The sequence below is a fragment of the Salmo salar genome, chromosome 11, assembly GCF_965601325.2.
Source record: "Salmo salar chromosome 11, fSalSal1, whole genome shotgun sequence".
Taxonomy (NCBI): Eukaryota; Metazoa; Chordata; class Actinopteri; order Salmoniformes; family Salmonidae; genus Salmo; species Salmo salar.
The window spans coordinates 120,851,078-120,878,962 of record NC_138301.1 but is presented as its reverse complement, the minus strand read 5'-3'; the positions used below and the strand labels follow the sequence as shown (position 1 = coordinate 120,878,962).

The following is a 27,885-nucleotide window of genomic DNA, read 5'->3' as shown; positions in this document are numbered from 1 at the left end:
TGGATACGAGTGGCAGACAGGTGACAGGTGACTGGATACGAGTGGCAGACAGGTGACTTGATACGAGTGGCTGACAGGTGACTGGATACGAGTGGCTGACAGGTGACTGGATACGAGTGGCAGACAGGTGACTGGATACGAGTGGCGACAGGTGACAGGTGACTGGATACGAGTGGCTGACAGGTGACTGGATACGAGTGGCAGACAGGTGACTGGATACGAGTGGCTGACAGGTGACTGGATACGAGTGGCTGACAGGTGACAGGTGACTGGATACGAGTGGCAGACAGGTGACAGGTGACTGGATACGAGTGGCAGACAGGTGACTGGATACGAGTGGCAGACAGGTGACTGGATACGAGTGGCTGACAGGTGACTGGATACGAGTGGCAGACAGGTGACTGGATACGAGTGGCAGACAGGTGACTGGATACGAGTGGCAGACAGGTGACTGGATACGAGTGGCAGACAGGTGACTGGATACGAGTGGCTGACAGGTGGCAGGTGACTGGATACGAGTGGCTGACAGGTGGCAGGTGACTGGATACGAGTTGCAGACAGGTGACTGGATACGAGTGGCTGACAGGTGACTGGATACGAGTGGCAGACAGGTGACTGGATACGAGTGGCAGACAGGTGACTGGATACGAGTGGCAGACAGGTGACTGGATACGAGTGGCAGACAGGTGACTGGATACGAGTGGCAGACAGGTGACTGGATACGAGTGGCAGACAGGTGACTGGATACGAGTGGCAGACAGGTGACTGGATACGAGTGGCAGACAGGTGACTGGATACGAGTGGCAGACAGGTGACTGAATACGAGTGGCAGACAGGTGACTGGATACGAGTGGCAGACAGGTGACTGGATACGAGTGGCAGACAGGTGACTGGATACGAGTGGCAGACAGGTGCCTGGATACGAGTGGCTGACAGGTGACTGGATACGAGCGGCTGACAGGTGACAGGTGACTGGATACGAGTGGCAGACAGGTGACTGGATACGAGTGGCAGACAGGTGACTGGATACGAGTGGCAGACAGGTGACTGGATACGAGTGGCAGACAGGTGACTGGATACGAGTGGGTGACAGGTGACTGGATACGAGTGGCTGACAGGTGACTGGATACGAGTGGCAGACAGGTGACTGGATACGAGTGGCAGACAGGTGACTGGATACGAGTGGCAGACAGGTGACTGGATACGAGTGGCAGACAGGTGACTGGATACGAGTGGCAGACAGGTGACTGGATACGAGTGGCAGACAGGTGACTGGATACGAGTGGCAGACAGGTGACTGGATACGAGTGGCAGACAGGTGACTGGATACGAGTGGCAGACAGGTGACTGGATACGAGTGGCAGACAGGTGACTGGATACGAGTGGCTGACAGGTGACTGGATACGAGTGGCAGACAGGTGACTGGATACGAGTGGCAGACAGGTGACTGGATACGAGTGGCTGACAGGTGACAGGTGACTGGATACGAGTGGCTGACAGGTGACTGGATACTAGTGGCAGACAGGTGACTGGATACGAGTGGCAGACAGGTGACTGGATACGAGTGGCAGACAGGTGACTGGATACGAGTGGCAGACAGGTGACTGGATACGAGTGGCAGACAGGTGACTGGATACGAGTGGCAGACAGGTGACTGGATACGAGTGGCAGACAGGTGACTGGATACGAGTGGCAGACAGGTGACTGGATACGAGTGGCTGACAGGTGACTGGATACGAGTGGCTGACAGGTGACTGGATACGAGTGGAAGACAGGTGACAGGTGACTGGATACGAGTGGCTGACAGGTGACAGGTGACTGGATACGAGTGGCTGACAGGTGACTGGATACGAGTGGCTGACAGGTGACAGGATACGAGTGGCTGACAGGTGACTGGATACGAGTGGCAGACAGGTGACTGGATACGAGTGGCAGACAGGTGACTGGATACGAGTGGCTGACAGGTGACAGGTGACTGGATACGAGTGGCTGACAGGTGACTGGATACGAGTGGCTGACAGGTGACTGGATACGAGTGGCTGACAGGTGACAGGTGACTGGATACGAGTGGCTGACAGGTGACTGGATACGAGTGGCAGACAGGTGACTGGATACGAGTGGCAGACAGGTGACTGGATACGAGTGGCAGACAGGTGACAGGATATGTGACGGATTTGGAAGTGTATTATGCTAAATAATGACATTGAGATGTGGTCATCTAGCTGTTAAATCTGTTGGTTACCACTAGATGTTTCTGTTTACAAGTCCGTTTTTACTGCTGGAGGGATTTTGATTTGACTAGTTGCGATTAGATTTGTTTTAATTTACCATGATAGCCTGCAGCTCAGTAGTAGGTTTGGCTACAGCTGTTTGACTGACACCACTACAGGAAGTAGTAGGTTAGGCTACAGGAAGTAGTATATGTTTGTCATCTTCTTTTCTCTCTCTCTCTTTGTGTATGTACTCACCTCTGTGTGTGTGTGTGTGTGTGTGTGTGTGTGTGTGTGTGTGTGTGTGTGTGTGTGTGTGTGTGTGTGTGTGTGTGTGTGTGTGTGTGTGTGTGTGTGTGTGTGTGTGTGTGTGTGTGTGTGTGTGTGTGTGTGTCTGTCTGTCTGTCTTCCACAGATGTCCGTTGCCATGTCTAGTCTGGAGAGCCCACGGTCCTCTGTGTTTACCTTTGAGTCCTCAGTGCACAGCTGCCATGTGCTGCGTTGTCTGGACGACCAGCGGAGGCGTGACCTGCTGTGTGACATCACTGTGCTGGCCGAAGGGAGGAGTTTCAGGGCCCACCGTTCTGTGCTGGCCTCCTGCAGCGACTACTTCACACACAGGGTCTCCTCCCACGCACCACAGGGACTTGTCGTCACCCTGCCTCAAGAGGTGAGAAGGGGCCATAAAGCCTAGGAGTCCAGGATCACGTTAGTCCACTAAGGCCAGGAGTTTTTCCAATCTTACCATACGAGGTCCGGAGTACTGATGGTTTTCTGTTCTACCTGATAATTCATTGCTTCCACCTGGTGTACCAGGTCTAAATCAGTCCCTGATTTAAAGGATAATAATGAAAATCAGTAGTGGAACTGGCTTCCAGGTCCAGATAGGAATTTGACTGGTTTAGGTGTTAGCCAACTGAGTTAAAGCCTATTTAACACAAATATTAGTATTTGTATTTATTATGGATCCCCATTAGTTCCTGTCAAGGCAGCAGCTACTCTTCCTGGGGTTTATTATGGATCCCCATTAGTTCCTGCCAAGGCAGCAGCTACTCTTCCTGGGGTTTATTATGGATCCCCATTAGTTCCTGCCAAGGCAGCAGCTACTCTTCCTGGAGTTTATTAGGGATCCCTGTTAGTTCCTGCCAAAGCAGCAGCTACTCTTCCTGGGGTACAGAAAAATTAAAGCCATTTATACAATTTTAAAAAACATTACAATACATTCACAGATTTCACAACACACTGTGTGCCCTCAGGGCCCCTACTCCACCACTACCACATAGCTACAGTACAAAATCCATGTGTGTGTGTGTATAGTGCGCATGTTATCGTGCGTGTGAATGCATGTGTCTGTGTCTATGATTGTGTCGCTTCACAGTCCCCGATGTTCCATAAGTAGTTTTTTATATGTTTTTTAAATCTCATTCTACTGCTGCATCAGTTACTTGATGTGGAATAGAGTTCCATGTAGTCATGGCTCTATGTAGTACTGCGCCATGGCTCTATGTAGTACTGTGTCATGACTCTATGTAGTACTGCGTCATAACTCTATGTAGTACTGCGTCATGGCTCTATGTAGTACTGCGCCCATGGCTCTATGTAGTGTTGTGCCATGGCTCTATGTAGTACTGTGTCATGGCTCTATGTAGTACTGTGTCATGACTCTATGTAGTACTGTGTCATGGCTCTATGTAGTACTGCGCCATGGCTCTATGTAGTACTGCGTCATGACTCTATGTAGTACTGCGTCATAACTCTATGTAGTACTGCGTCATGGCTCTATGTAGTACTGCGCCCATGGCTCTATGTAGTACTGCGCCATGGCTCTATGTAGTACTGCGTCATGACTCTATGTAGTACTGCGTCATAACTCTATGTAGTACTGCGTCATGGCTCTATGTAGTACTGCGCCCATGGCTCTATATAGTACTGTGTCATGACTATGTAGTTAAATAAAGGTTAAATAAAAATATGTAAAATGTGCACCTCACATAGTCTGTTCTTCAATTGGGGATTGTGCAGGGACCTCTGCATGTCTTGTGGGGTATGCATGGGTGTCTGATCTGTGTGCTAGTCTTATGAACAGACAGCGCAGTGCTTTCAACATGTCAATACCTCTCACAAATACAAGTAGTAATGAAGTCAATCTCTCCTCTACTTTGAGCCAGGAGAGATTGACACGCATGTCATTGATGTTAGTTCTCCGTGTAGCCTAGTGGTTAGAGCGTTTGGGCCAGTAACCGAAAGGTTGCTTGATCGAATCCCCGAGCTGACAAGGTAAAAAAAAATCTGTCGTTCTGCCCCTGAACAAGGCAGTTTAACCCACTGTTCCCCAGTAGGCCGTCATTGTAAATAAGATTTTGTTCTTTAGTTAAATAAAGGATAAATGAAGCATGTATGGGCCAGCCGTGCTGCCCTGATCTGAACCAATTGTAATTTTCAGAGGTCGCTCTTTGTGTCACCTGACCACATGACTGAACAGTAGTCCAGGTTTAACAAAACTAGGGCCTGTAGGACCTGCCTTGTTGATAGTGTTGTTAAAAAGGCAGAGCAGCGCTTTATTATGGACAGACTTCTCCCCATCTTAGCTACTGTTGCATCAATATGTTTTGACCATGACAGTTTACAATCCAGGGTTATTCCAAGCAGTTTAGTCACCTCAACTTGCTCAATTTCCACATTATTCATTACAACATGTGGTTTAGGGTTAAGTGAATGATTTGTCCCAAATACAATGCTTTTAGTTGTAGAAATCTTTAGGACTAACTTATTTCTTGCCACCCATTCTGTAACTGACTGCAGCGCTTTAAGTGTTGCAGTCATTTCAGTCGCTGTAGTAGCTGACCTATATAGTGTTGAGTCATCCGCATACATAGACACTCAGGCTTTACTCAAAGCCAGTGGCAATGTCAATGGTAAAGATTGAAAAATATTAAGGGGCCTAGACAGCTGCCCTGGGGAATGCCTCACTCTACCTGGATTACGCTGGAGAGGCTTCCATTAAAGAACACCCACCGTGTTCTGTTAGACAGGTAACTCTTTATCCACAATACAGCAGGGGATGTAAAACCATAACACAAGTTTTTCCAGCAACAGGTCGATAATGATCAATAATGTCAAAAGCTGCAGTCTAACAAAACAGCCAATCATCAGTAATTTGTGTTAATGGCGGACATGTTGAATGCCCTTTCCTATAAGCGTGCTGAATATCTGTTTGCTGTGAAATAGCATTGTATCTGGTCAAACATAATTTTATTCCCCAAAAAAGGTTGTTAACGGGCTGATTTTGTTCGGCTGTTTGAGCCAGGAAGTAAAGGGTGCTTCGCTATTCTTTGATAGCGGAATGACTTTATACTAAATATTTTGAAATATAGTCTGCTACCATGCTCAGTAAATGTCCATCCAAGTTGTCAGACCCAGGTTGATAGACAACAACAATTTTTTTTGTTCACCTCTTCCACACTGACTTTACAGAATTCATAATTACACTGCTTGTCTTTCATAAGTTGGTCAGTTATACTTGGATGTATAGGGTCTGTGTTTGCTGCTGGCATGTTATGCCTAAGTTTGCTAACTTTGCCAATAAAAAAAAAAAGAATTAAAATAGTTGTCAGGCAACTGGAAGTCAACTGAGTGGTTGTCAGGCAACTGAGGGGTTGTCAGGCAACTGAGTGGTTGTCAGGCAACTGAGGGGTTGTCAGGCAACTGAGGGGTTGTCAGGCAACTGAGGGGTTGTCAGGCAACTGAGGGGTTGTCAGGCAACTGAGGGGTTGTCAGGCAACTGAGTGGTTGTCAGGCAACTGAGTGGTTGTCAGGCGACTGAGTGTTTTTCATCACGTGAGCATAGTTTCTCTAAAGAGATGAGATGAACTCAGTTCTGTCAGTTAGGAAAGATATGGTATACGCTGAATCAACAGTAGTGTTGAGTGTGTGAATAGGTTGTATATATCGGCCAAGCTGGACTGCTGTGTCATAACCATCTGTTTTTCCCTTTCTTTCCATCCCTCTCGAAAGGTGACGGTGAGTGGCTTTGAGTCCCTGTTGCAGTTTGCCTACACATCCAAGCTGCTCTTCACTAAAGATACCGTCGTGGAGATCCGACACTGTGCCTCTATTCTGGGTTTTAGAGATCTGGACTCGGCCTGTTTTGACTTCCTCCTGCCCAAGTTCTTCAGCAGCAGTACGTCCTCCTTCCAGAGGAAGACCTGCTGTAAGACACGGTGTAGGAGACAGTCCACCAGGGCAGAGTTTAGCGACATAGACACTAACAAGGATGTCATAGATGATGACAAACGAGTCAAGGTGGTTTCTGATTCGCCCGTTGAACAGGATGTGGGTGGCCAACCGGCAAATGACGAGATGGGACGTAAAAGCAAACATTTCACCCATCCTCCTGAAGCCGATATCCAATCAGACGGCCAGACTGACTACTCTCTACAGTGCCCCAAGTACCGTAAGTTCCAGCAGGCTTGTGGGAAGGTGAGGCTGTGCGTGGAGGCCTGTGTCCCAGAAACAACCCCAGACTCCCTAGTGGTGAGAGAGGAGGGATGCCCTCTACCCCTGCCCCTTACCCAGTCCTTGCGACCCTGCTCCAGTGGTGGAGGCTTTAGGGAAGGTCCTGCAGTGGAGACTTCTGGAGAAAACTCTTCACTTCTCTCACAGACACAGACTGACCAGGCAGGACAGGGAGAGGTGGAGCAGAAGGCTGACCAGGCAGGACAGGGAGAGGTGGAGCAGAAGATTGACCAGACAGGACAGGGAGAGGTGGAGCAGAAGGCTGACCAGACAGGACAGGGAGAGGTGGAGCAGAAGATTGACCAGGCAGGACAGGGAGAGGTGGAGCAGAAGATTGACCAGGCAGGACAGGGAGAGGTGGAGGAGAAGATTGACCAGGCAGGACAGGGAGAGGTGGAGCAGAAGGCTGACCAGACAGGACAGGGAGAGATGGAGGAGAAGATTGACCAGGCAGGACAGGGAGAGGTGGAGCAGAAGACTGACCAGGCAGGACAGGGAGAGGTGGAGCAGAAGACTGTCCAGACAGGACAGGGAGAGGTGGAGCAGAAGACTGACCAGGCAGGACAGGGAGAGGTGGAACAGAAGAAAGGAGAAGAGGATGATGAGGAGAAGAGAGATACGAATGAGGGGAAGAGAAAGATGGATGAGAGAAGTAGAGAGGCAGATGAAGAGAACACAGAGAAGTATGAGAGGAGAGGAGAGACAGAAGAGAGGAGGAGAGGAGAGACAGATGGGTGGAGGAGAGGAGAGACAGAAGAGAGGAGGAGAGGAGAGACAGATGGGTGGAGGAGAGGAGAGACAGAAGAGAGGAGGAGAGGAGAGACAGATGGGTGGAGGAGAGGAGAGACGGAAGAGAGGAGGAGAGGAGAGAGGGTTTCTGGAGTCGACTGTCATAGCTCTATCCTTCCTCTCGTGGAGGTGTCTAGTGGTCGGCTTGTCAGCTGTGAAGAGAGCCCAGGGCTGGGTACAGCACCACATCGATGCCCCCTGGAGGCACCTGGGCTGGACAAGCAGACCCCTGGAGGTGTGGGGGAAGAAGGTTGTGTTCTAGGACGTAGAGGACACCATGAATGGATAGATCCAGCTGTCTCCAGCCAGCCACAGACAGAACAAGAGCAGGGAGGGAGAGCGAGGAGAAAGGTGGGGAGAAGGATAGAACATGGAAGAAGTGAAAGCGGACAGGGAGAGAGGAGAGAGCGAGGATGGGAAGAGAGGAGCAGCGTGGAAAGAGATTTGGCTCAGCTCTCCTCTTCTCCTCCCCTCCTCCAGGACTTCCTCCCTGGGACTGAGTCTGGGAACCTACGGAGCAGCAGCCCCACCTTGGACTGGCTTCACCAGCTTGACATCAGCTCCAGTACTGGGGACTGTCCCTTCCTCCACAGCTTGGACAGGGAGACAGACAGAGGGACAGGGGAGGGGACGGACAGGGGGATAAAGAGCACGACTGGGCTGGAGTGTGAGGGGTCATCCCAGTTAGAGAAGAGTCCCTGTGTGTCCTCCCTGACATCTGGAGACGATGGAGACTCCGACTGTTTCGATACGGAGGGAGACAGCGAGTCCTGTTCTTACAGCCAGAGAGTCAAAGAGGTGAGTTAAACTAGAGGAAGACAGGGAGTCCTGTTCTTACAGCCAGAGAGTCAAAGGTGAGTTAAACTAGACAGGGAGTCCTGTTCTTACAGCCAGAGAGTCAAAGAGGTGAGTTAAACTAGAGCGACACAGGGAGAGACTAGGACTGGGCTGAACTAGAGGAACACAGGGAGAGACTAGGACTGGGCTGAACTAGAGGGACACAGGGAGAGACTAGGACTGGGCTGAACTAGAGGAAGACAGGGAGAGACTAGGACTGGGCTGAACTAGAGGAAGACAGGGAGAGACTAGGACTGGGCTGAACTAGAGGGAGACGGGGAGAGACTAGGACTGGGCTGAACTAGAGGGAGACAGGGAGAGACTAGGACTGGGCTGAACTAGAGGGAGACAGGGAGAGACTAGGACTGGGCTGAACTAGAGGAAGACAGGGAGAGACTAGGACTGGGCTGAACTAGAGGAAGACAGGGAGAGACTAGGACTGGGCTGAACTAGAGGAAGACAGGGAGAGACTAGGACTGGGCTGAACTAGAGGGACACAGGGAGAGGACTGGGCTGAACTAGAGGAAGACAGGGAGAGACTAGGACTGGGCTGAACTAGAGGAAGACAGGGAGAGGACTGGGCTGAACTAGAGGAAGACAGGGAGAGACTAGGACTGGGCTGAACTAGAGGAAGACAGGGAGAGACTAGGACTGGGCTGAACTAGAGGAAGACAGGGAGAGACTAGGACTGGGCTGAACTAGAGGGACACAGGGAGAGGACTGGGCTGAACTAGAGGAAGACAGGGAGAGACTAGGACTGGGCTGAACTAGAGGAAGACAGGGAGAGACTAGGACTGGGCTGAACTAGAGGAAGACAGGGAGAGGACTGGGCTGAACTAGAGGAAGACAGGGAGAGACTAGGACTGGGCTGAACTAGAGGAAGACAGGGAGAGACTAGGACTGGGCTGAACTAGAGGAAGACGGGGAGAGACTAGGACTGGGCTGAACTAGAGGGAGACAGGGAGAGACTAGGACTGGGCTGAACTAGAGGGACACAGGGAGAGGACTGGGCTGAACTAGAGGAAGACAGGGAGAGACTAGGACTGGGCTGAACTAGAGGAAGACAGGGAGAGACTAGGACTGGGCTGAACTAGAGGGAGACAGGGAGAGACTAGGACTGGGCTGAACTAGAGCGACACAGGGAGAGACTAGGACTGGGCTGAACTAGAGGAAGACGGGGAGAGACTAGGACTGGGCTGAACTAGAGGGACACAGGGAGAGACTAGGACTGGGCTGAACTAGAGGGACACAGGGAGAGACTAGGACTGGGCTGAACTAGAGGAAGACAGGGAGAGACTAGGACTGGGCTGAACTAGAGGGAGACAGGGAGAGACTAGGACTGGGCTGAACTAGAGGGAGACAGGGAGAGGACTGGGCTGAACTAGAGGAACACAGGGAGAGACTAGGACTGGGCTGAACTAGAGGAAGACGGGGAGCGACTAGGACGTGGCTGAACTAGAGGAAGACAGGGAGAGACTAGGACTGGGCTGAACTAGAGGAACACAGGGAGAGACTAGGACTGGGCTGAACTAGAGGAAGACGGGGAGCGACTAGGACGTGGCTGAACTAGAGGGAGACAGGGAGAGACTAGGACTGGGCTGAACTAGAGGAAGACAGGGAGAGACTAGGACTGGGCTGAACTAGAGGAAGACGGGGAGCGACTAGGACGTGGCTGAACAGGGCGAGAGCTACTGAGTGTGCATAGTGCATGCTTTTGTTCCAGCCCTGCTCTAACAGAACTGATTCTACTTCTCATCTGGACCAGGTGTGTTAGAGCAGGGCTGGAACAAAAGCATGCACAGGGCTGTCACCCTGGGTTGTCCTGCTTTAATAAGACCAGAGAAAACCTCTGGTGTGACCATTATAAGGAGACAGGTATGCATATATTTGGGTTTGTCTTATTAACCAAAAAGTAAAATCTCTCTGTACGTTTAAAACATACATACTGTTATGTTGTCTTTCCTACTGGCTCTAACTTTGCTGCTAACTTCTTTATTGAGGAAAAATGGACTGACTATGACTGGTCCACCTAGCTATCTGGAGATGAATGTACTGACTATGACTGGTCCACCTAGCTATCTGGAGATGAATGTACTGACTATGACTGGTCCACCTAGCTATCTGGAGATGAATGGACTGACTATGATTGGTCCACCTAGCTATCTGGAGATGAATGTACTGACTATGACTGGTCCACCTAGCTATCTGGAGATGAATGGACTGACTATGACTGGTCCACCTAGCTATCTGTAGATGAATGGACTGACTATGACTGGTCCACCTAGCTATCTGGAGATGAATGGACTGACTATGACTGGTCCACCTAGCTATCTGGAGATTAATTTACTGACTATGACTGGTCCACCTAGCTATCTGGAGATGAAAGGACTGACTATGACTGGTCCACCTAGCTATCTGGAGATTAATGGACTGACTATGACTGGTCCACGTAGCTATCTGGAGATGAATTTACTGACTATGACTGGTCCACCTAGCTATCTGGAGATGAATGGACTGACTATGACTGGTCCATCTAGCTATCTGGAGATTAATTTACTGACTATGACTGGTCCACCTAGCTATCTGGAGATGAATGGACTGACTATGACTGGTCCACCTAGCTATCTGGAGATGAATGGACTGACTATGACTGGTCCACCTAGCTATCTGGAGATTAATTTACTGACTATGACTGGTCCACCTAGCTATCTGGAGATTAATTTACTGACTATGACTGGTCCACCTAGCTATCTGGAGATGAATGGACTGACTATGACTGGTCCACCTAGCTATCTGGAGATGAATGTACTGACTATGACTGGTCCACCTAGCTATCTGGAGATGAATGGACTGACTATGACTGGTCCACCTAGCTATCTGGAAATGAATGGACTGACTATGACTGGTCCACCTAGCTATCTGGAGATGAATGGACTGACTATGACTGGTCCACCTAGCTATCTGGAGATGAATGTACTGACTATGACTGGTCCACCTAGCTATCTGGAGATTAATGTACTGACCTATGACTGGTCCACCTAGCTATCTGGAGATGAATGGACTGACTATGACTGGTCCACCTAGCCATCTGGAGATGAATGGACTGACTATGACTGGTCCACCTAGCTATCTGGAGATGAATGGACTGACTATGACTGGTCCATCTAGCTATCTGGAGATTAATTTACTGACTATGACTGGTCCACCTAGCTATCTGGAGATGAATGGACTGACTATGACTGGTCCACCTAGCTATCTGGAGATGAATGGACTGACTATGACTGGTCCACCTAGCTATCTGGAGATTAATTTACTGACTATGACTGGTCCACCTAGCTATCTGGAGATTAATTTACTGACTATGACTGGTCCACCTAGCTATCTGGAGATGAATGGACTGACTATGACTGGTCCACCTAGCTATCTGGAGATGAATGTACTGACTATGACTGGTCCACCTAGCTATCTGGAGATGAATGGACTGACTATGACTGGTCCACCTAGCTATCTGGAAATGAATGGACTGACTATGACTGGTCCACCTAGCTATCTGGAGATGAATGGACTGACTATGACTGGTCCACCTAGCTATCTGGAGATGAATGTACTGACTATGACTGGTCCACCTAGCTATCTGGAGATGAATGGACTGACTATGACTGGTCCACCTAGCTATCTGGAGATTAATTTACTGACTATGACTGGTCCACCTAGCTATCTGGAGATTAATTTACTGACTATGACTGGTCCACCTAGCTATCTGGAGATGAATGGACTGACTATGACTGGTCCACCTAGCTATCTGGAGATGAATGTACTGACTATGACTGGTCCACCTAGCTATCTGGAGATGAATGGACTGACTATGACTGGTCCACCTAGCTATCTGGAGATGAATGTACTGACTATGACTGGTCCACCTAGCTATCTGGAGATTAATGTACTGACCTATGACTGGTCCACCTAGCTATCTGGAGATGAATGGACTGACTATGACTGGTCCACCTAGCCATCTGGAGATGAATGGACTGACTATGACTGGTCCACCTAGCTATCTGGAGGTTAATTTACTGACTATGACTGGTCCACCTAGCTATCTGGAGATGAATGGACTGACTATGACTGGTCCACCTAGCTATCTGGAGATGAATGTACTGACTATGACTGGTCCACCTAGCTATCTGGAGATGAATGTACTGACTATGACTGGTCCACCTAGCTATCTGGAGATGAATGTACTGACTATGACTGGTCCACCTAGCTATCTGGAGATGAATGTACTGACTATGACTGGTCCACCTAGCTATCTGGAGATGAATGTACTGATTGTAAGTCATTCTGGATAAGAGCGTCTGTTAAATGACTAAAATGTAAAATGTCTGATCCCGTGCCCCATGTTTTCAAGGTGCAGCTCCCGTTCCCTGTGGGTCGTATCGTGGCGTTGAGCAGGAATGACTTTCAGCTGATGTTGAGGCACCAGACTCTGACCAGAGAACAGCTGGACTTCGTCCACGACGTCCGACGCAGGAGTAAGAACCGCATCGCAGCGCAACGCTGTCGCAAGAGGAAGCTGGACTGTATACACAATCTGGAGTGTGAGATAGACAAACTGGTAAGGTGGAAATGACTTCCTAAAAATGACTTCCTAAGAAGAGTAGTTTTTTATTTTTTTATTCTCCAGCACTTCACAGCTGCCTCCAATAATCATTGTATTCGTCAAACTACTGATTAGTGGAATCAGGTGTGTAGTGCAGAAACACTCCTCTACAAACATCTATAGTACTGTTACTGATTTGGAACATTCAGCAGAGAGTGTTATGAATAGAATGAGATGTATTACTCTCTTTATCTGTCTGTCTGTCTGTCTGTCTGTCTGTCTGTCTGTCTGTCTGTCTGTCTGTCTGTCTGTCTGTCTGTCTGTCTGTCTGTCTGTCGGGCTGTCTGTCGCGTCTGCTGTCTGTCTGTCGTGTCTGTCTGTCTGTCTGTCTGTCTGTCTGTCGGTGTCTGTCTGTCTGTCTGTCTGCCTGTCTGTCTGTCTGTCTGTCTCACTGTCTGTCTGTCTGTCTGTCTGTCTGTCTGTCTGTCTGTCTGTCTGTCTGTCTGTCTGTCTGTCTGTCTGTCTGTCTGTCTGTCTGTCTCACTGTCTGTCTGTCTCACTGTCTGTCTGTCTGTCTGTCTCACTGTCTGTCTCACTGTCTGTCTGTCTCACTGTCTGTCTCGCTGTCTGTCTGTCTCGCTGTCTGTCTCGCTGTCTGTCTTTCACTCTGTTTGTCTCTCTCTCTCTGTCTGTGTGTCTCTCTGTTTGTGTGTGTCTGTGTTTGTGTAATGTCTTCGTGTTTGTGATTTCTGCATGGTGTCTCTGTGTGTGTGTCTCCCAGAGGACAGAGAAGAACCAGCTGATATCAGAGAGGAGCCATCTGAACCAGATGAAGCTGAATACTTGGCACAGTGTGTCCGCTCTTTGTCAGAGGGTCTGCAGCGAGGCCGCCCTGAGACCAGAACAACTCCAGGTCCTAGCCAAGTACACCTCCCCAGACTGCCCGCTCTCTGCTCTCATCTCCCCTACAGACCCAACCTCCCCTGGGCTAGGAGAACTACTACAATCCAAGGCCTCTCTCTAGGCCTGCTCCTCCTCAGGCCTAGCCTCAGATACCTGTCAGGAAACCTTCGGAGCCCTCGGCCAGCTGCTCCAGGGACACACCCACAGGGGAGGAGCTCTCAGGTGATTAAACAAGCCCTCAGGTATATAGATGTGATCAGGTGACTGATGCCCTGCCCATGGATGAGTGTGAGTCTGGACACCTTCATCATCATCATCATCATCACCATTTCATAGACTTTCTTCTACAGGCAAAGACACTGTGGTTGTGTTCCAATAATCTCTCCTTCCTCAGAGGTGCACTCAGTTACTCACTAAAGCATCAGATTGGTGTAGGCACTGAGCAGGGATGAAGGAAGCAGGAAAGTATTTTCCCGCGATTGACACGGTTACATACAAGCTGACAGTATTTCAACCACATTAAAATATGCATGCAAGATGAACTGAAATCTACCACCAGAGATAAACTGTGTGTGTGTGTGTGTGTGTGTGTGTGTGTGTGTGTGTGTGTGTGTGTGTGTGTGTGTGTGTGTGTGTGTGTGTGTGTGTATATATATATATACAGTACCAGTTTGGACACACATACTCATTCAAGGGTTTTTCTTTATTTTGTCTATTTTCTACATTGTAGAATAATAGTGAAGACATCAGAACTATGAAATAACATATGGAATCATGTAGTAACCAAAAAAGTGTTAAAGAAATCAAAATATATTTTAGATTCTTCAAAGTAGCCACCCTTTGCCTTGATGACAGCTTTGAACACTCTTGGTATTCTCTCAACCAGCTTTGAGGAAGTCACCTGGAATGCATTTAAATTATCAGGTGGGCCTTGGTAAAAGTTAGTTTGTGGAATTTCTTTCCTTAATGTGTTTGAGCCAATCATTTGTGTTGTGACAAGGTAGGGGTGGTTTACAGAAGATAGCCCTATTTGGTAAAAGATCAAGTCCATATTATGGCAAGAACAGCTCAAATAAGCAAAGAGAAACGACAGTCCATCCTTACTTTAAGACATGAAGGTCAGTCAATCTGGAACATTTCAAGAACTTTGAAAGTTTCTTCGAGTGCAGTCGCAAAAACCATCAAGCGTTATGATGAAACTGTCTCTCATGAGGACCGCCACAGGAAAGGAAGACCCAGAGTTACCTCTGCTGCAGAGGATAAGTTATTTAGAGCTACCAGCCTCAGAAATTGCAGGCCAAATAAATGATTTACAGAGTTCAAGTAACAGACACATCTCAACATCAACTGTTCAGAGGAGACTGCGGGAATCAGACCTTCATGGTCGAATTGCTGCAAAGAAACCACTACTAAAGGACACCAATAATAAGAAGAGACTTGCTTGGGCCAAGAAACATGAGCAATGTACATTAGACCGGTGGAAATCTGTCCTTTGGTCTGATGAGTCCAAATATGAGGTTTTTGGTTACAACCGCCGTGTCTTTGCGAGACAGAGTAGGTGAACGGATGATCTCTGCATGTGTGGTTCCCACCGTGAAGCATGGAGGAGGAGGTGTGATGGTGTGGGGGTGCTTTGCTGATGACACTCTGTGATTTATTTAGAATTCAAGGTACACTTAACCAGCATGGCTACCACAGCATTCTGCAGCGATACACCATCCCATCTGGTTTGTGCTTAGTGGGACTTTAATCTGTTTTTCAACTGGACAATGACCCAACACACCTCCAGGCTGTGTAAGGGCTATTTGACCAAGAAGGAGAGTGATGGAGTGCTGCATCAGATGACCTGGCCTCCACAATCACCCGAACTCAACCCAATTGAGATGGTTTGGGATGAGTTGGACCACAGAGCGAAGGAAAAGCAACAAGTGCTCAGCATATGTGGGAACTCCTTCAAGACTGTTGGAAAAGCATTCCAGATGAGAGAATTCCAAGAGTGTACAAAGCTGTCATCAAGGCAAAGGGTGGCTACTTTGAAGAATCTCAAATATATATTCATTTGTTTAACACTTTTTTTGGTTACTACATGATTCCATATGTGTTATTTCATAGTTGATGTCTTCACTATTATTCTACAATGTAGAACATAGTAAAAAAGAATGAAAAACTCTTGAATGATTAGGTGTGTCTAAACTTTTGACTGGTGCTGTATATACACACATGAGAAGTGCTATATTTAGTCTAGGGCTACAGGTTATGACAGAAGAGAAGTTGCATGTAGGCTATACCATAGACGAATAGCCAACAATATGTCGGAAATTAGAAGCAGAACTATACTGATGTCATCTAGATTATCGAGGCGAACATTCTATCGATTCATGACACCAGTCTTTTCCTTTCAAATCCACGAAGGGAAGTGAACAAGTGCACACTTTGGGAGAAAGGAGTTTTATAGTTGGGACGTAACCTGTGTGAAATAAGACCACATGACAATACAATCACAACAACCTATGCAACTTAATGAATATGAATATTCGTTGCGCATGAAGAATGTAATTACTACAAAAGTTATATTTCTCCTGTGTCTTCTTTGACTGCTTCACACCTCCAACTGCTAATTTTAATGTTTTGTAATCGTACCTTATTTTTGTTATAAATGAGCATTCCTTTGTTGAGAAGTTAATCAGAATTGTATGCCGTGTTTTTCCAAGAACTTTGAAAGGCATTCCGCTGGATTTTCCTCTGGACATGTTCAATAGCACACAAAGCCAAGGGTAACTACTTTTAGTCAACTTCAGGTGAACTTTTTGGTTAAGTTAAAGTCAGCTGTGGTTAACCTGTGGTCATTGATCAGAGTGTATGATCGTTCAGTAGCCGTCAGAAGACTGGCTACATTTATCTCAGGAGACGGTTATGTTAAACGCTGGACCGACCGCGTGTTCTAGAACTCTGAAGGATTCCGGAAACATGATACTTCCTCTCATCCGGTCAAACTCTGATGAACTGGGGGACAATACTATTTTAAATTCAGGAAAATTCTGGTACGCTCCGAAAACATACCAAACACATCTCATGGAGAGAGTGCCTTCTCAGGTATAGCAATGCAATGTACAGTACTCACATTTTTTTTTTCTTCCTCTGTCTTTGTCCCTCTCTCTCTCTCTCTTTCTCTCTCTCTGTCTATATCTCAATCTCTTTTTCCTTAATCTTCACCTCTGACCTCGACCTACTTCCGGTCTCTGTGTTTACTGTGTAATGCCACAGTCACGTGCTAGTCGGGAACTAGGAAACTCAGTCACGTGCTAGTCAGGAACTAGGAAACTCAGTCACGTGCTAGTCAGGAACTAGGAAACTCAGTCACGTGCTAGTCAGGAACTAAGGAAACTCAGTCACGTGCTAGTCAGGAACTAGGAAACTCAGTCACGAGCTAGTCAGGAACTAGGAAACTCAGTCACGTGCTAGTCAGGAACTAGGAAACTCAGTCACGTGCTAGTCAGAACTAGGAAACTCAGTCACGTGCTAGTCAGGAACTAAGGAAACTCAGTCACGTGCTAGTCAGGAACTAGGAAACTCAGTCACGAGCTAGTCAGGAACTAGGAAACTCAGTCACGTGCTAGTCAGGAACTAGGAAACTCAGTCACGTGCTAGTCAGGAACTAGGAAACTCAGTCACGTGCTAGTCAGGAACTAAGGAAACTCAGTCACGTGCTAGTCAGGAACTAAGGAAACTCTGAAATTTCCCGACTTGCTAACTCGTTATAAAACGATGAGTCTCGAGTTTCCCAATTGATAAGTATCAAGTGTTAACCAATAGGAAGCTCTACGTAAATAACTTGCATTCATTTTAACTCGGAGGCCCCTAATTCCGACTAGCATGTGAACATGGCAAAAGTGGCCGCGTTCGAGAGCATAAACAAACGTGACCTTTGAACCTCCTGTCTGTGTTTACTGGCCGCGATGGGGTCAACAGAGGAACCAACCACCAACAGCACCTTTTAAACTTATTTTGTATCTCTGAATGGTATGTCTTTTTAAAATGATTGATGTGGAATAAATCAATGTAATTTTTTCAATTGACCTAACATTATCGGGATTTATTTTTAAATCAGGAGGAGAGATTGGAGAATTCGTCCTCCTCTTTTATCATTTGTATGCATTCTCCCATTCAGTCATTCAGCTGTTCAGTCACTCTTCCGTTCTGCCGTTCAGTCATTCTGTCGTTCAGTCATTCTGTCGTTCAGTCATTCTGTCGTTCAGTCATTCAGTCATTCTGTCGTTCTGTCATTCTGTTGTTCTGTCATTCAGTCATTCTGCCATTCAGTCATTTAAGGCTTGCAAAAAAAAATGCAAGCCTGGCTGACGGACTGCATAGATGTTTCATTGAACTTTTTTCCCCCCCAAGGATTACTAATCAGCATTTTATCACCTTACCAGTTAACTATAAGCCCTATTGTACATGTGTAGAGTAGCTGAGAGCATTGTTGCTATTACTACAGTCTATACACTACAACACATGGACATGTTATTTAACACTAGGCAAGTCAATTAAGAACCAATTCTTATTTATAATGACGGCCTACCAAAAGACAAAAGGAGGATATGACCTGTAGGAGGATATGACCTGTAGGAGGATATGACCTATAGGAGGATATGACCTATAGGAGGATATGACCTATAGGAGGATATGACCTGTAGGAGGATATGACCTGTAGGAGGATATGACCTATAGGATGATCTGACCTATAGGAGGGTCTGACCTATAGGAGGATATGATCTATAGGAGGATATGATCTATAGGAGGATATGACCTATAGGAGGATATGACCTATAGGAGGATCTGACCTATAGGAGGATATGACCTATAGGAGGATATGACCTATAGGAGGATATGACCTGTAGGAGGATATGACCTATAGGAGGATATGACCTATAGGAGGATATGACCTATAGGAGGATATGACCTATAGGAGGATATGACCTATAGGAGGATATGACCTATAGGAGGGTCTGACCTATAGGAGGATATGACCTATAGGAGGGTATGACCTATAGGAGGGTATGACCTATAGGAGGATCTGACCTGTAGGAGGATCTGACCTGTAGGAGGATCTGACCTGTAGGAGGGTCTGACCTGTAGGAGGGTCTGACCTGTAGGAGGATATGACCTATAGGAGGATATTTTTTTAATTATTTCACCTTTATTTAACCAGGTAGGCAAGTTGAGAACAAGTTCTCATTTACAATTGCGACCTGGCCAAGATAAAGCAAAGCAGTTCGACACATACAACAACACAGAGTTACACATGGAGTAAAACAAACATATAGTCAATAATACAGTAGAAAAATAAGTCTATATACAATGTGAGCAAATTAGGTGAGATAAGGGAGGTAAAGTCAATAAATAGGCCATGGTGGCGAAGTAAATACAATATAGCAAGTAAAACACTGGAATGGTAGATTGGTAGTGGAAGAAAGTGCAAAGTAGAAATATAAATAATGGGGTGCAAAGGAGCAAAATAAATAAATACAGTAGGGGAAGATGTAGTTGTTTGGGCTAAATTATAGATGGGTTATGTACAGGTGCAGTGATCTGTAAGCTGCTCTGACAGCTGGTGCTTAAAGCTAGTGAGGGAGATAAGTGTTTCCAGTTTCAGAGATTTTTGTAGTTTGTTCCAGTCATTGGCAGCAGAGAACTGGAAGGAGAGACGGCCAATATGACCTATAGGAGGGTATGACCTATAGGAGGGTATGACCTGTAGAAGGATATGACCTGTAGAAGGATATGACCTATAGGAGGATATGACCTGTAGAAGGATATGACCTATAGGAGGATATGACCTGTAGAAGGATATGACCTATAGGAGGATATGACCTGTAGGAGGATATGACCTATAGGAGGATATGACCTGTAGGAGGATATGACCTATAGGAGGATATGACCTGTAGGAGAGTCTGATCTATAGGAGGATATGACCTATAGGAGGATATGACCTATAGGAGGATATGACCTGTAGGAGGATATGACCTATAGGAGGATATGACCTATAAGAGGATATGACCTATAGGAGGATATGACCTGTAGGAGAGTATGACCTATAGGAGAGTATGACCTATAGGAGGATATGACCTATCGATGACCACATCTTGCTTCGGGCCCCCAAGAGGCTTGGACCTGAGCGGCTCTGTGGCAGTGACTATGTATGAGGAGTTTATATTCTATAGTGAGCCAAACTTTTCACAGGCTGTAGAAACTTCCAGAAGCTACCAGAAGATGGCAGCACTCCCTAACGAAATGCACCACCCTTTAATGGTAGGGGTGTAGGTAGTTGGTAGTGTACTCATCTCCTTAAGGGTCTGTGTGTGTAGTGCACTACTTTTGACCTAGAGACTTATGGGTAGTACACTATATAGGGAATAGGGTGGCATTTGGGATGAATAATAACATGTCGTGTCTACGATCAGTAATGTTTGAGTGGTGTTCTCAGTTTTATTTATCAGACAACCCTCTTATCTGTCTTCATGGAGAGAGAAACGGGGAGACAGAAGGAGAGGTGGAGAGAAACGGGGAGAGAGAGAGAGTGAGTGGAGGTGAGAGTGTGTGGGAGACAGAGGGAGAGGTGGAGGGAGAAATGGAGAGAAACACAGAGAGAGCGAGAGGGGGTGAGAGGGAGAGGTGGAGAAAAACGGAGAGGGAGAGCGAGAGAGAGAGAGAGGGTGAGCGAGAGTGGGAGACGGAGGAAGGGGGGAGGGAGAGGTGGAGAGAGCGAGAGAGGGTGAGCGAGAGTGGGAGACAGAGGAAGGGGGGGAGGGAGAGGTGGAGAGAGCGAGAGACAGTGGGAGACAAAGAGAGAAAAGGAGGTAGATATAGGGAGAAAGGGGCAGCGAGAAAGACAGAATCCCCGTTTATACCCGGTGCTAACATGTCTTTTGTCCTGATGTTGTCTACATTCTGATTGTGCCCATATTTCCAGAAATGTGTCTGATATCCATCCACTGTGTCTGCATTGTGGACAGATTTCCTGGTCCCTTCCTTTATGCAAATTATTTCACAGCTATTCTTTCAAAATAGTATTTATTGTAAGACAAATATTGATGTAATCAGTCAATGACACCACTTGTCAATGATTTTTGAGGGCGAAATAATGATTATTTAAATGGTTTCACTGTCCAGATCGGTCTACACTTGTAAGATATCCAGACACAATGTGTTTCTAGCCCTGTTTATACCTGCCGTTAATAACCTGTTTGGGATAGGGGGCAGTATTTTCACGGCTGGATAAAAAACGTACCCGATTTAATCTGGTTACTACTCCTGCCCAGAAACTAGAATATGCATATAATTAGTAGATTTGGATAGAAAACACTCTAAAGTTTCTAAAACTGTTTGAATGGTGTCTGTGAGTATAACATAACTCATATGGCAGGCCAAAACCTGAGAAGATTCCATACAGGAAGTGCCATCTGACAATTTGTTCTCCTTCTGTGGCATCTCTATCAAAAATACAGCATCTCTGCTGTAACGTGACATTTTCTAAGGCTTCCATTGGCTCTCAGAAGGCGCCAGAAAGTGGAATGACGTCTCTACAGTCTCTGGGCGAAAAACAGCAGGAGTTTTTGTGAGTGGTCAGGCAGGGAACAATGACACTGGAGATGCGCGTCCACGAGACGACTCCATGTTTTTCTTTCAGTCTTTGAATGAATACAACGTCGCCCGGTTGGAATATTATCGCTATTTTACGAGAAAAATAGCATAAAAATTGATTTTAAACAGCGTTTGACATGCTTCGAAGTACGGTAATGGAATATTTTGACATTTTTTGTCACGAAATGCACCCTTCGGATAGTGACTTGAACGCACGAACAAAACGGAGGTATTTGAATATAACAATGAATTATTTGGAACCAAAACAACATTTGTTGTCGAAGTAGAAGTCCTGGGAGTGCATTCTGACGAAGAACAGCAAAGGTAATCCAATTTTTCTTATAGTAAATCTGAGTTTGGTGAGGGCACCCAAACTTGGTGGGTGTCAAATTAGCTAGCCATGATGGCTGGGCTATGTACTCAGAATATTGCAAAATGTGCTTTCGCCGAAAAACTATTTTAAAATCTGACACCGCGATTGCATAAAGGAGTTCTGTATCTATAATTCTTAAAATAATTGTTATGTTTTTTGTCAACGTTTATCGTGAGTAATTTAATAAATTCACCAGAAGTTTGCGGTGGGTATGCTAGTTCTGAACATCACATGGTAATGTAAAAAGCAGTTTTTTTATATAAATATGAACTTGATTGAACAAAACATGCATGTATTGTATAACATAATGTCCTAGGAATGTCATCTGATGAAGATCATCAAAGGTTAGTGCTGCATTTAGCTGTGGTTTTGGTTTTTGTGACATATATGCTTGCTTTGAAAATGGCTGTGTGATTAGTTTTGGCAGGGTACTCTCCTGACATAATCTAATATTTTTCTTTCGCTGTAAAGCCTTTTTGAAATCGGACAATGTGGTTAGATTAACGAGAGTCTTGTCTTTAAAATTGTGTAAAATAGTCATATGTTTGAGAAATTGAAGTTATAGCATTTTTTAGGTATTTGTATATCGCGCCACGCTCTACCATTGGATATTGGTGAGCGGAACGTCTGTCCCTAACAGGTTTTAACATGCGTCCTTCATCCTGATCTGGTCTGTTTGCACTTATAAGTTCTGATCACAGTGTGTCTTTTAATCATTTACCCTGTGGGCACACTTAGAATGTTGACAAGATCAGGACAAAGGCTGCATGTTAGAACCAAATATAAACAGGACTAGAGAGAGGGCGAAAAAGGCAGAGAGAGAAAGGGGGAGACGGAGGGAGAGAGAGGGGGGGAAAAAGAGAGAGAAAAGGAAAGAGAGAGAGGGAGAGAGAGAAAGAGGGGGAGATGGATGGAGAAAGGGGGAGAGAGAGAGAGGGGGAGACAGAGTGAGAAAGGGGGGAAACAGAGGGGGAGACGGACGGAGAAAGGGGGAAAGAGAGAAAGAGGGGGAGATGGAGGGAGAGAGAGATGGACGGAGAAAGTGGGAGTGTAACCAATGTGAAATAGCTAGTTAGTTAGCGGTGTGCACGCTAATAGCTGTTCAAATCGGTGACGTCACTCGCTCCGAGACCTTGAAGTAGTTGTTTCCCTTGCTCTGCAAGGGCCACGCCATTTTGTGGAGCGCTGGGTAACGATGCTTTGTGGAAGGCAGTTGTTAGTGTGTGCAGGGGGTCCGTGGTTTGAGCCCAGGTAAGGGGGCGAGGAGAGAGGAAGGAAGCAACACTGTCTTCTGTCCATCTTCTCTCCTCGCCCCCTTACTTGGGTTTGAACCAGGGACCCTCTGCACACATCAACAACTGCCTCTTACGAAGCACAGTGGAAAAACACAGTATGTTCTGAACACTCGTCGTGGTCTCAGACTGAACATTTAAAAAGCTGTAAATCAAATCAGTGATCAGTGTCTCCACGAACAGAAGAGGTTGTCTGTGTCCCAAATAGTGGATTACTTTTGACCATGGTCCATAGAGCTCTGGTCAAAACAACGGCACTATATAGGGAATAGGGTGCCATAGGGCTCTGGTCTAAAGTAGTGCAGTATATAGGGAATAGGGTGGCATAGGGCTCTGGTCTAAAGTACTGCACTACATAGGCAATAGGGTGCCATAGGGCTCTGGTCTAAAGTAGTGCACTATATAGGGAATAGGGTGCCATAGGGCTCTGGTCTAAAGTACTGCACTACATAGGGAATAGGGTGCCATAGGGCTCTGGTCTAAAGTAGTGCACTACATAGGGAATAGGGTGCCATAGGGCTCTGTCTAAAGTAGTGCACTATATAGGGAATAGGGTGCCATAGGGCTCTGGTCTAAAGTACTGCACTATATATGGAATAGGGTGCCATAGGGCTCTGTCTAAAGTAGTGCACTATATAGGGAATAGGGTGCCATTTGGGACATAGACTTGGTTCACGTTCCCCTGCTTAGACATTGCATGCATCAACCAATGGTTGCATGCCACATCACTGACTGTGTCATCAACTGATGTGTTTAGCTGTACAGGTCTGGCAGGGGTGGAGTTCCCCAGGTAGGTGTGGCCATCCTATTGGAGCAGGGGAGGTCAGGTGGTCAGATATGGCCATCCTATTGGAGCAGGGGAGGTCAGGTGGTCAGGTGTGGCCATCCTATTGGAGCAGGGGAGGTCAAGTGGTCAGGTGTGGCCATCCTATTGGAGCAGGGGAGGTCAGGTGGTCAGGTGTGGCCATCCTATTGGAGCAGGGGAGGTCAGGTGGTCAGGTGTGGCCATCCTATTGGAGCAGGGGAGGTCAGGTGGTCAGGTGTGGCCATCCTATTGGAGCAGGGGAGGTCAGGTGGGCAGGTGTGGCCATCCTATTGGAGCAGGGGAGGTCAGGTGGTCAGGTGTGGCCATCCTATTGGAGCAAGGGAGGTCAGGTGGTCAGGTATGGCCATCCTATTGGAGCAGAGGAGGTCAGGTGGTCAGGTATGGCCATCCTATTGGAGCAGAGGAGGTCAGGTGGTCAGGTATGGCCATCCTATTGGAGCAGGGGAGGTCAGGTGGTCAGGTATGGCCATCCTATTGGAGCAGGGGAGGTCAGGTGGTCAGGTATGGCCATCCTATTGGAGCAGAGGAGGTCAGGTGGTCAGGTATGGCCATCCTATTGGAGCAGAGGAGGTCAGGTGGTCAGGTATGGCCATCCTATTGGAGCAGGGGAGGTCAGGTGGTCAGGTATGGCCATCCTATTGGAGCAGGGGAGGTCAGGTGGTCAGGTATGGCCATCCTATTGGAGCAGGGGAGGTCTGATGTCAGTAAAGTAGAATTCCAAATTCAGATTGTTAATTCTAGATCTAATGCTGGATTAGATAGAAAAACTCCCCCTGCTTTTGATTAAGAATGATGAGGTCAGGGGATTAGAGGGCAAGCAAATGCTTTTATTACATTGGCCCTTGCCCAATCCTGGAATTAATCTGAATACCCAAAAATAATCCTAATCTTTCATTACATGGTGAGATTAAAGAAGGAGAAGCCTGGGTTGAATTTGCCTGTGGTGAGCGAGCACAAGCAAGCACATACACACACCTCTGAGAATCGTCTCTGGGATATTATTTAGTCACAGGGTTTAAAATGTTGCTGGGGAGATATAATGGTATCTCTGAGATAATACATTGTATGTTTACGATTGGAGTTTGCAGTAATGTTCTTTTTTTAAATGTAAGGAACAAGTGTGTTAATTGATCTCTAAATTCTTTCTTTCTGTCTCTCTCTCTCTCCAATTTTGTGAGAACAAAAAAGCATCATGGAGATTGTAGTTCTTTATGAGACCACTGACTGGCAAAGCCCCATTACATAATTCACCCCCTGAGACATGATAACTGCATTTAATTGAAAGTTAGTATTCCTGAGAGCTTGTGTTTTTAGAGTTTTGTGATTCAGCAGGGATTCAGATATCTGGTCATTGATTCAGCAGTGATTCAGATATCTGGCCATTGATTCAGCAGTGATTCAGATATCTGGTCATTGATTCAGCAGTGATTCAGATATCTGGTCATTGATTCAGCAATGATTCAGATATCTGGCCATTGATTCAGCAGTGATTCAGATATCTGGCCATTGATTCAGCAGTGATTCAGATATCTGGCCATTGATTCAGATATCTGGCCATTGATTCAGATATCTGGTCATTGATTCAGCAGTGATTCAGATATCTGGCCATTGATTCAGCGGGGCTATGTACAGTGGTTACCGGTACAGAGTCAATGTGCGGGAGCACCGGTTAGTTGAGGTAATTGAGGTAATGATGTACATGTAGGTAGAGTTATTAAAGTGACTACGCATAGATAATAACAGAGTAGAAAAGGTTGGAGCGGGGTGGCAATGTAAATAGTCTGAGTAGCCATTTGATTAGCTGTTCAAGAGTCTTATGGCTTGGGGGTGGAAGCTGTTTAGAAGCCTCTTGGACCTAGACTCGGCTCTCCGGTACCGCTTGCCGTGCAGTAGCAGAGAGAACAGTCTATGACTAGGGTGGTTGGAGTCTTTGACAATTTTTAGGGCCTTCCTCTGATACCGCCTGGTATAGAGGTCCTGGATGGCAGGAAGATTAGCGACGGTGATGTACTGGGCCGTACGCACTACCCTCTGTAGTGCTTTGCGGTCGGAGGCCGAGCAGTTGCCATACCAGGCAGTGATGCAACCAGTCAGGATACTCTCGATTGTGCAGCTGTAAAACATTTTGAGGATCTGAGGGCCCATGCCAAATCTTTTCAGTCTCCTGAGGGGGGAATAGGTTTTGTTGTGCCCTCTTCACAACTGTCTTGGTGTGCTTGGACCATGTTAGTTTGTTGGTGATGTGGACACCAAGGAACTTGCAGCTCTCAACCTGCTCCAATACAGCCCCGTCGATGAGAATGGGGGCGTGCTCGGTCCTCCTTTTCCTGTAGTCCACGATCATCTCCTTTGTCTTGATCACGTTGAGGGAGAGGTTGTTGTCCTGGCACCACACGGTCAGGTCTCTGACCTCCTCGCTATATGCTGTCTCATCATTGTCGATGATCAGGCCTACCACTGTTGTGTCATCAGCAAACTTAATGATGGTGTTGGAGCTGTGCCTGGCCGTGCAGTTATGAGTGAACAGGGAGTACAGGAGGAGACTAAGCATTCACCCCTGAGGGGCCCCCATGTTGAGGATCAGCGTGGTGGATTGTGTTGTTACCAAACCTGTCAGAAAGTCCAGGATCCAGTTGCAGAGGGAGGTGTTTAGTCCCAGGGTCCTTAGCTTATTGATGAGCTGTGAGGGCCCTATGGTGTTGAACGCTGAACAGTAGTCAATGAATAGCTTTCTCAAATAGGTGTTCCTTTTTATCCAGGTGGGAAAGGGCAGTGTGGAGGGCAATAGAGATTGCATCATCTGTGGATCTGTTGGGGCGGTATGCAAATTGAAGTGGGACTAGGGTTTCTGGGATAATGGTGTTAATGTGAGCCATGACAAGCCTTTCAAAGCGTTTCATGGTGCTACGGGTCAGTAGTCATTCCGGCAGGTTACCTTAGTGTTCTTAGGCACAGGGACTATGGTGGTCTGCTTAAAACATGTTGGTATTACAGACTCAGACAGGGAGAGGTTGAAAATGTCAGTGAAGACACTTGCTAGTTGGTCATCGCATGCTCGGAGTACACGTCCTGGTAATCCGTCTGGCCCTGTGAATGTTGACCTGTTTAAAGTTCTTACATTGGCTGCCGAGAGCGTGATCACACAGTCGTCAGGAACAGCTGATGCTCTCAAGCATGTTTCAGTGTTACTTGCCTCGAAGCGAGCATAGAAGTTATTTAGCTCGTCTGGTAGGCTCGTTTCACTGGGCAGCTCTCGGCTGTGCTTCCCTTTGTAGTCTGTAATAGTTTGCAAGCCCTGCCACATCCGACGAGCGTCAGAGCCGGTGTAGTACGATTTGATCTTAGTGCTGTATTGATGCTTTGCCTGTTTGATGGTTCGTTGGAGGGCATAGCGGGATTTCTTATAAGCTTCCGGGTTAGAGTCCCGCTCCTTGAAAGCGGTAGCTCTACCCTATAGGTCAGTGCGAATGTTGCCTGTAATCCATGGCTTCTGGTTGGGGTATGTACGTACAGTCACTGTGGGGATTACGTCCTCGATGCACTTATTAATAAAAGCCAGTGACTGATGTGGTGTACTCCTCAATGCCATCGGAAGAATCCTGGATCATATTCCAGTCTGTGCTAGCAAAACAGTCCTGTAGTTTAGCATCTGCTTCATCTGAACCCTTTTTTTTTGACCGAGTCGCTGGTACTTCCTGCTTTAGTTTTTGCTTGTAAGCAGGAATCAGGAGGATATAATTATGGTCAGATTTGCCAAATGGAGGGCGAGGGAGAGCTTTGTACGCATCTCTGTGTGTGGTGTAAAGGTGGTGTAGACTTTTTTTCCCCCTCTGGTTGCACATTTAACATGCTGGTAGAAATTAGGTAAAACTGATTTAAGTTTCCCTGCATTAAAGTCCCCG

At 46.9% G+C, this 27,885-nt stretch overlaps 1 protein-coding gene across 1 annotated transcript in view; it reads left to right on the top strand.

Annotated features, from left to right (window-relative positions):
- Window positions 1-17,927, top strand: part of LOC106596432 (transcription regulator protein BACH1) — a 44,530-nt gene extending 26,603 nt beyond the window's left edge. Inside the window, exons 2-5 of the mRNA XM_045690250.2 lie at window positions 2,626-2,880; window positions 6,225-8,312; window positions 12,757-12,963; window positions 13,730-17,927. Coding sequence (XP_045546206.2) covers window positions 2,626-2,880; window positions 6,225-8,312; window positions 12,757-12,963; window positions 13,730-13,972 — 2,793 coding nt within the window. The 3' untranslated portion in view covers window positions 13,973-17,927. The remainder of the gene's footprint in view (window positions 1-2,625; window positions 2,881-6,224; window positions 8,313-12,756; window positions 12,964-13,729) is intronic.
- The last annotated feature ends 9,958 nt before the right edge of the window (window positions 17,928-27,885 follow it).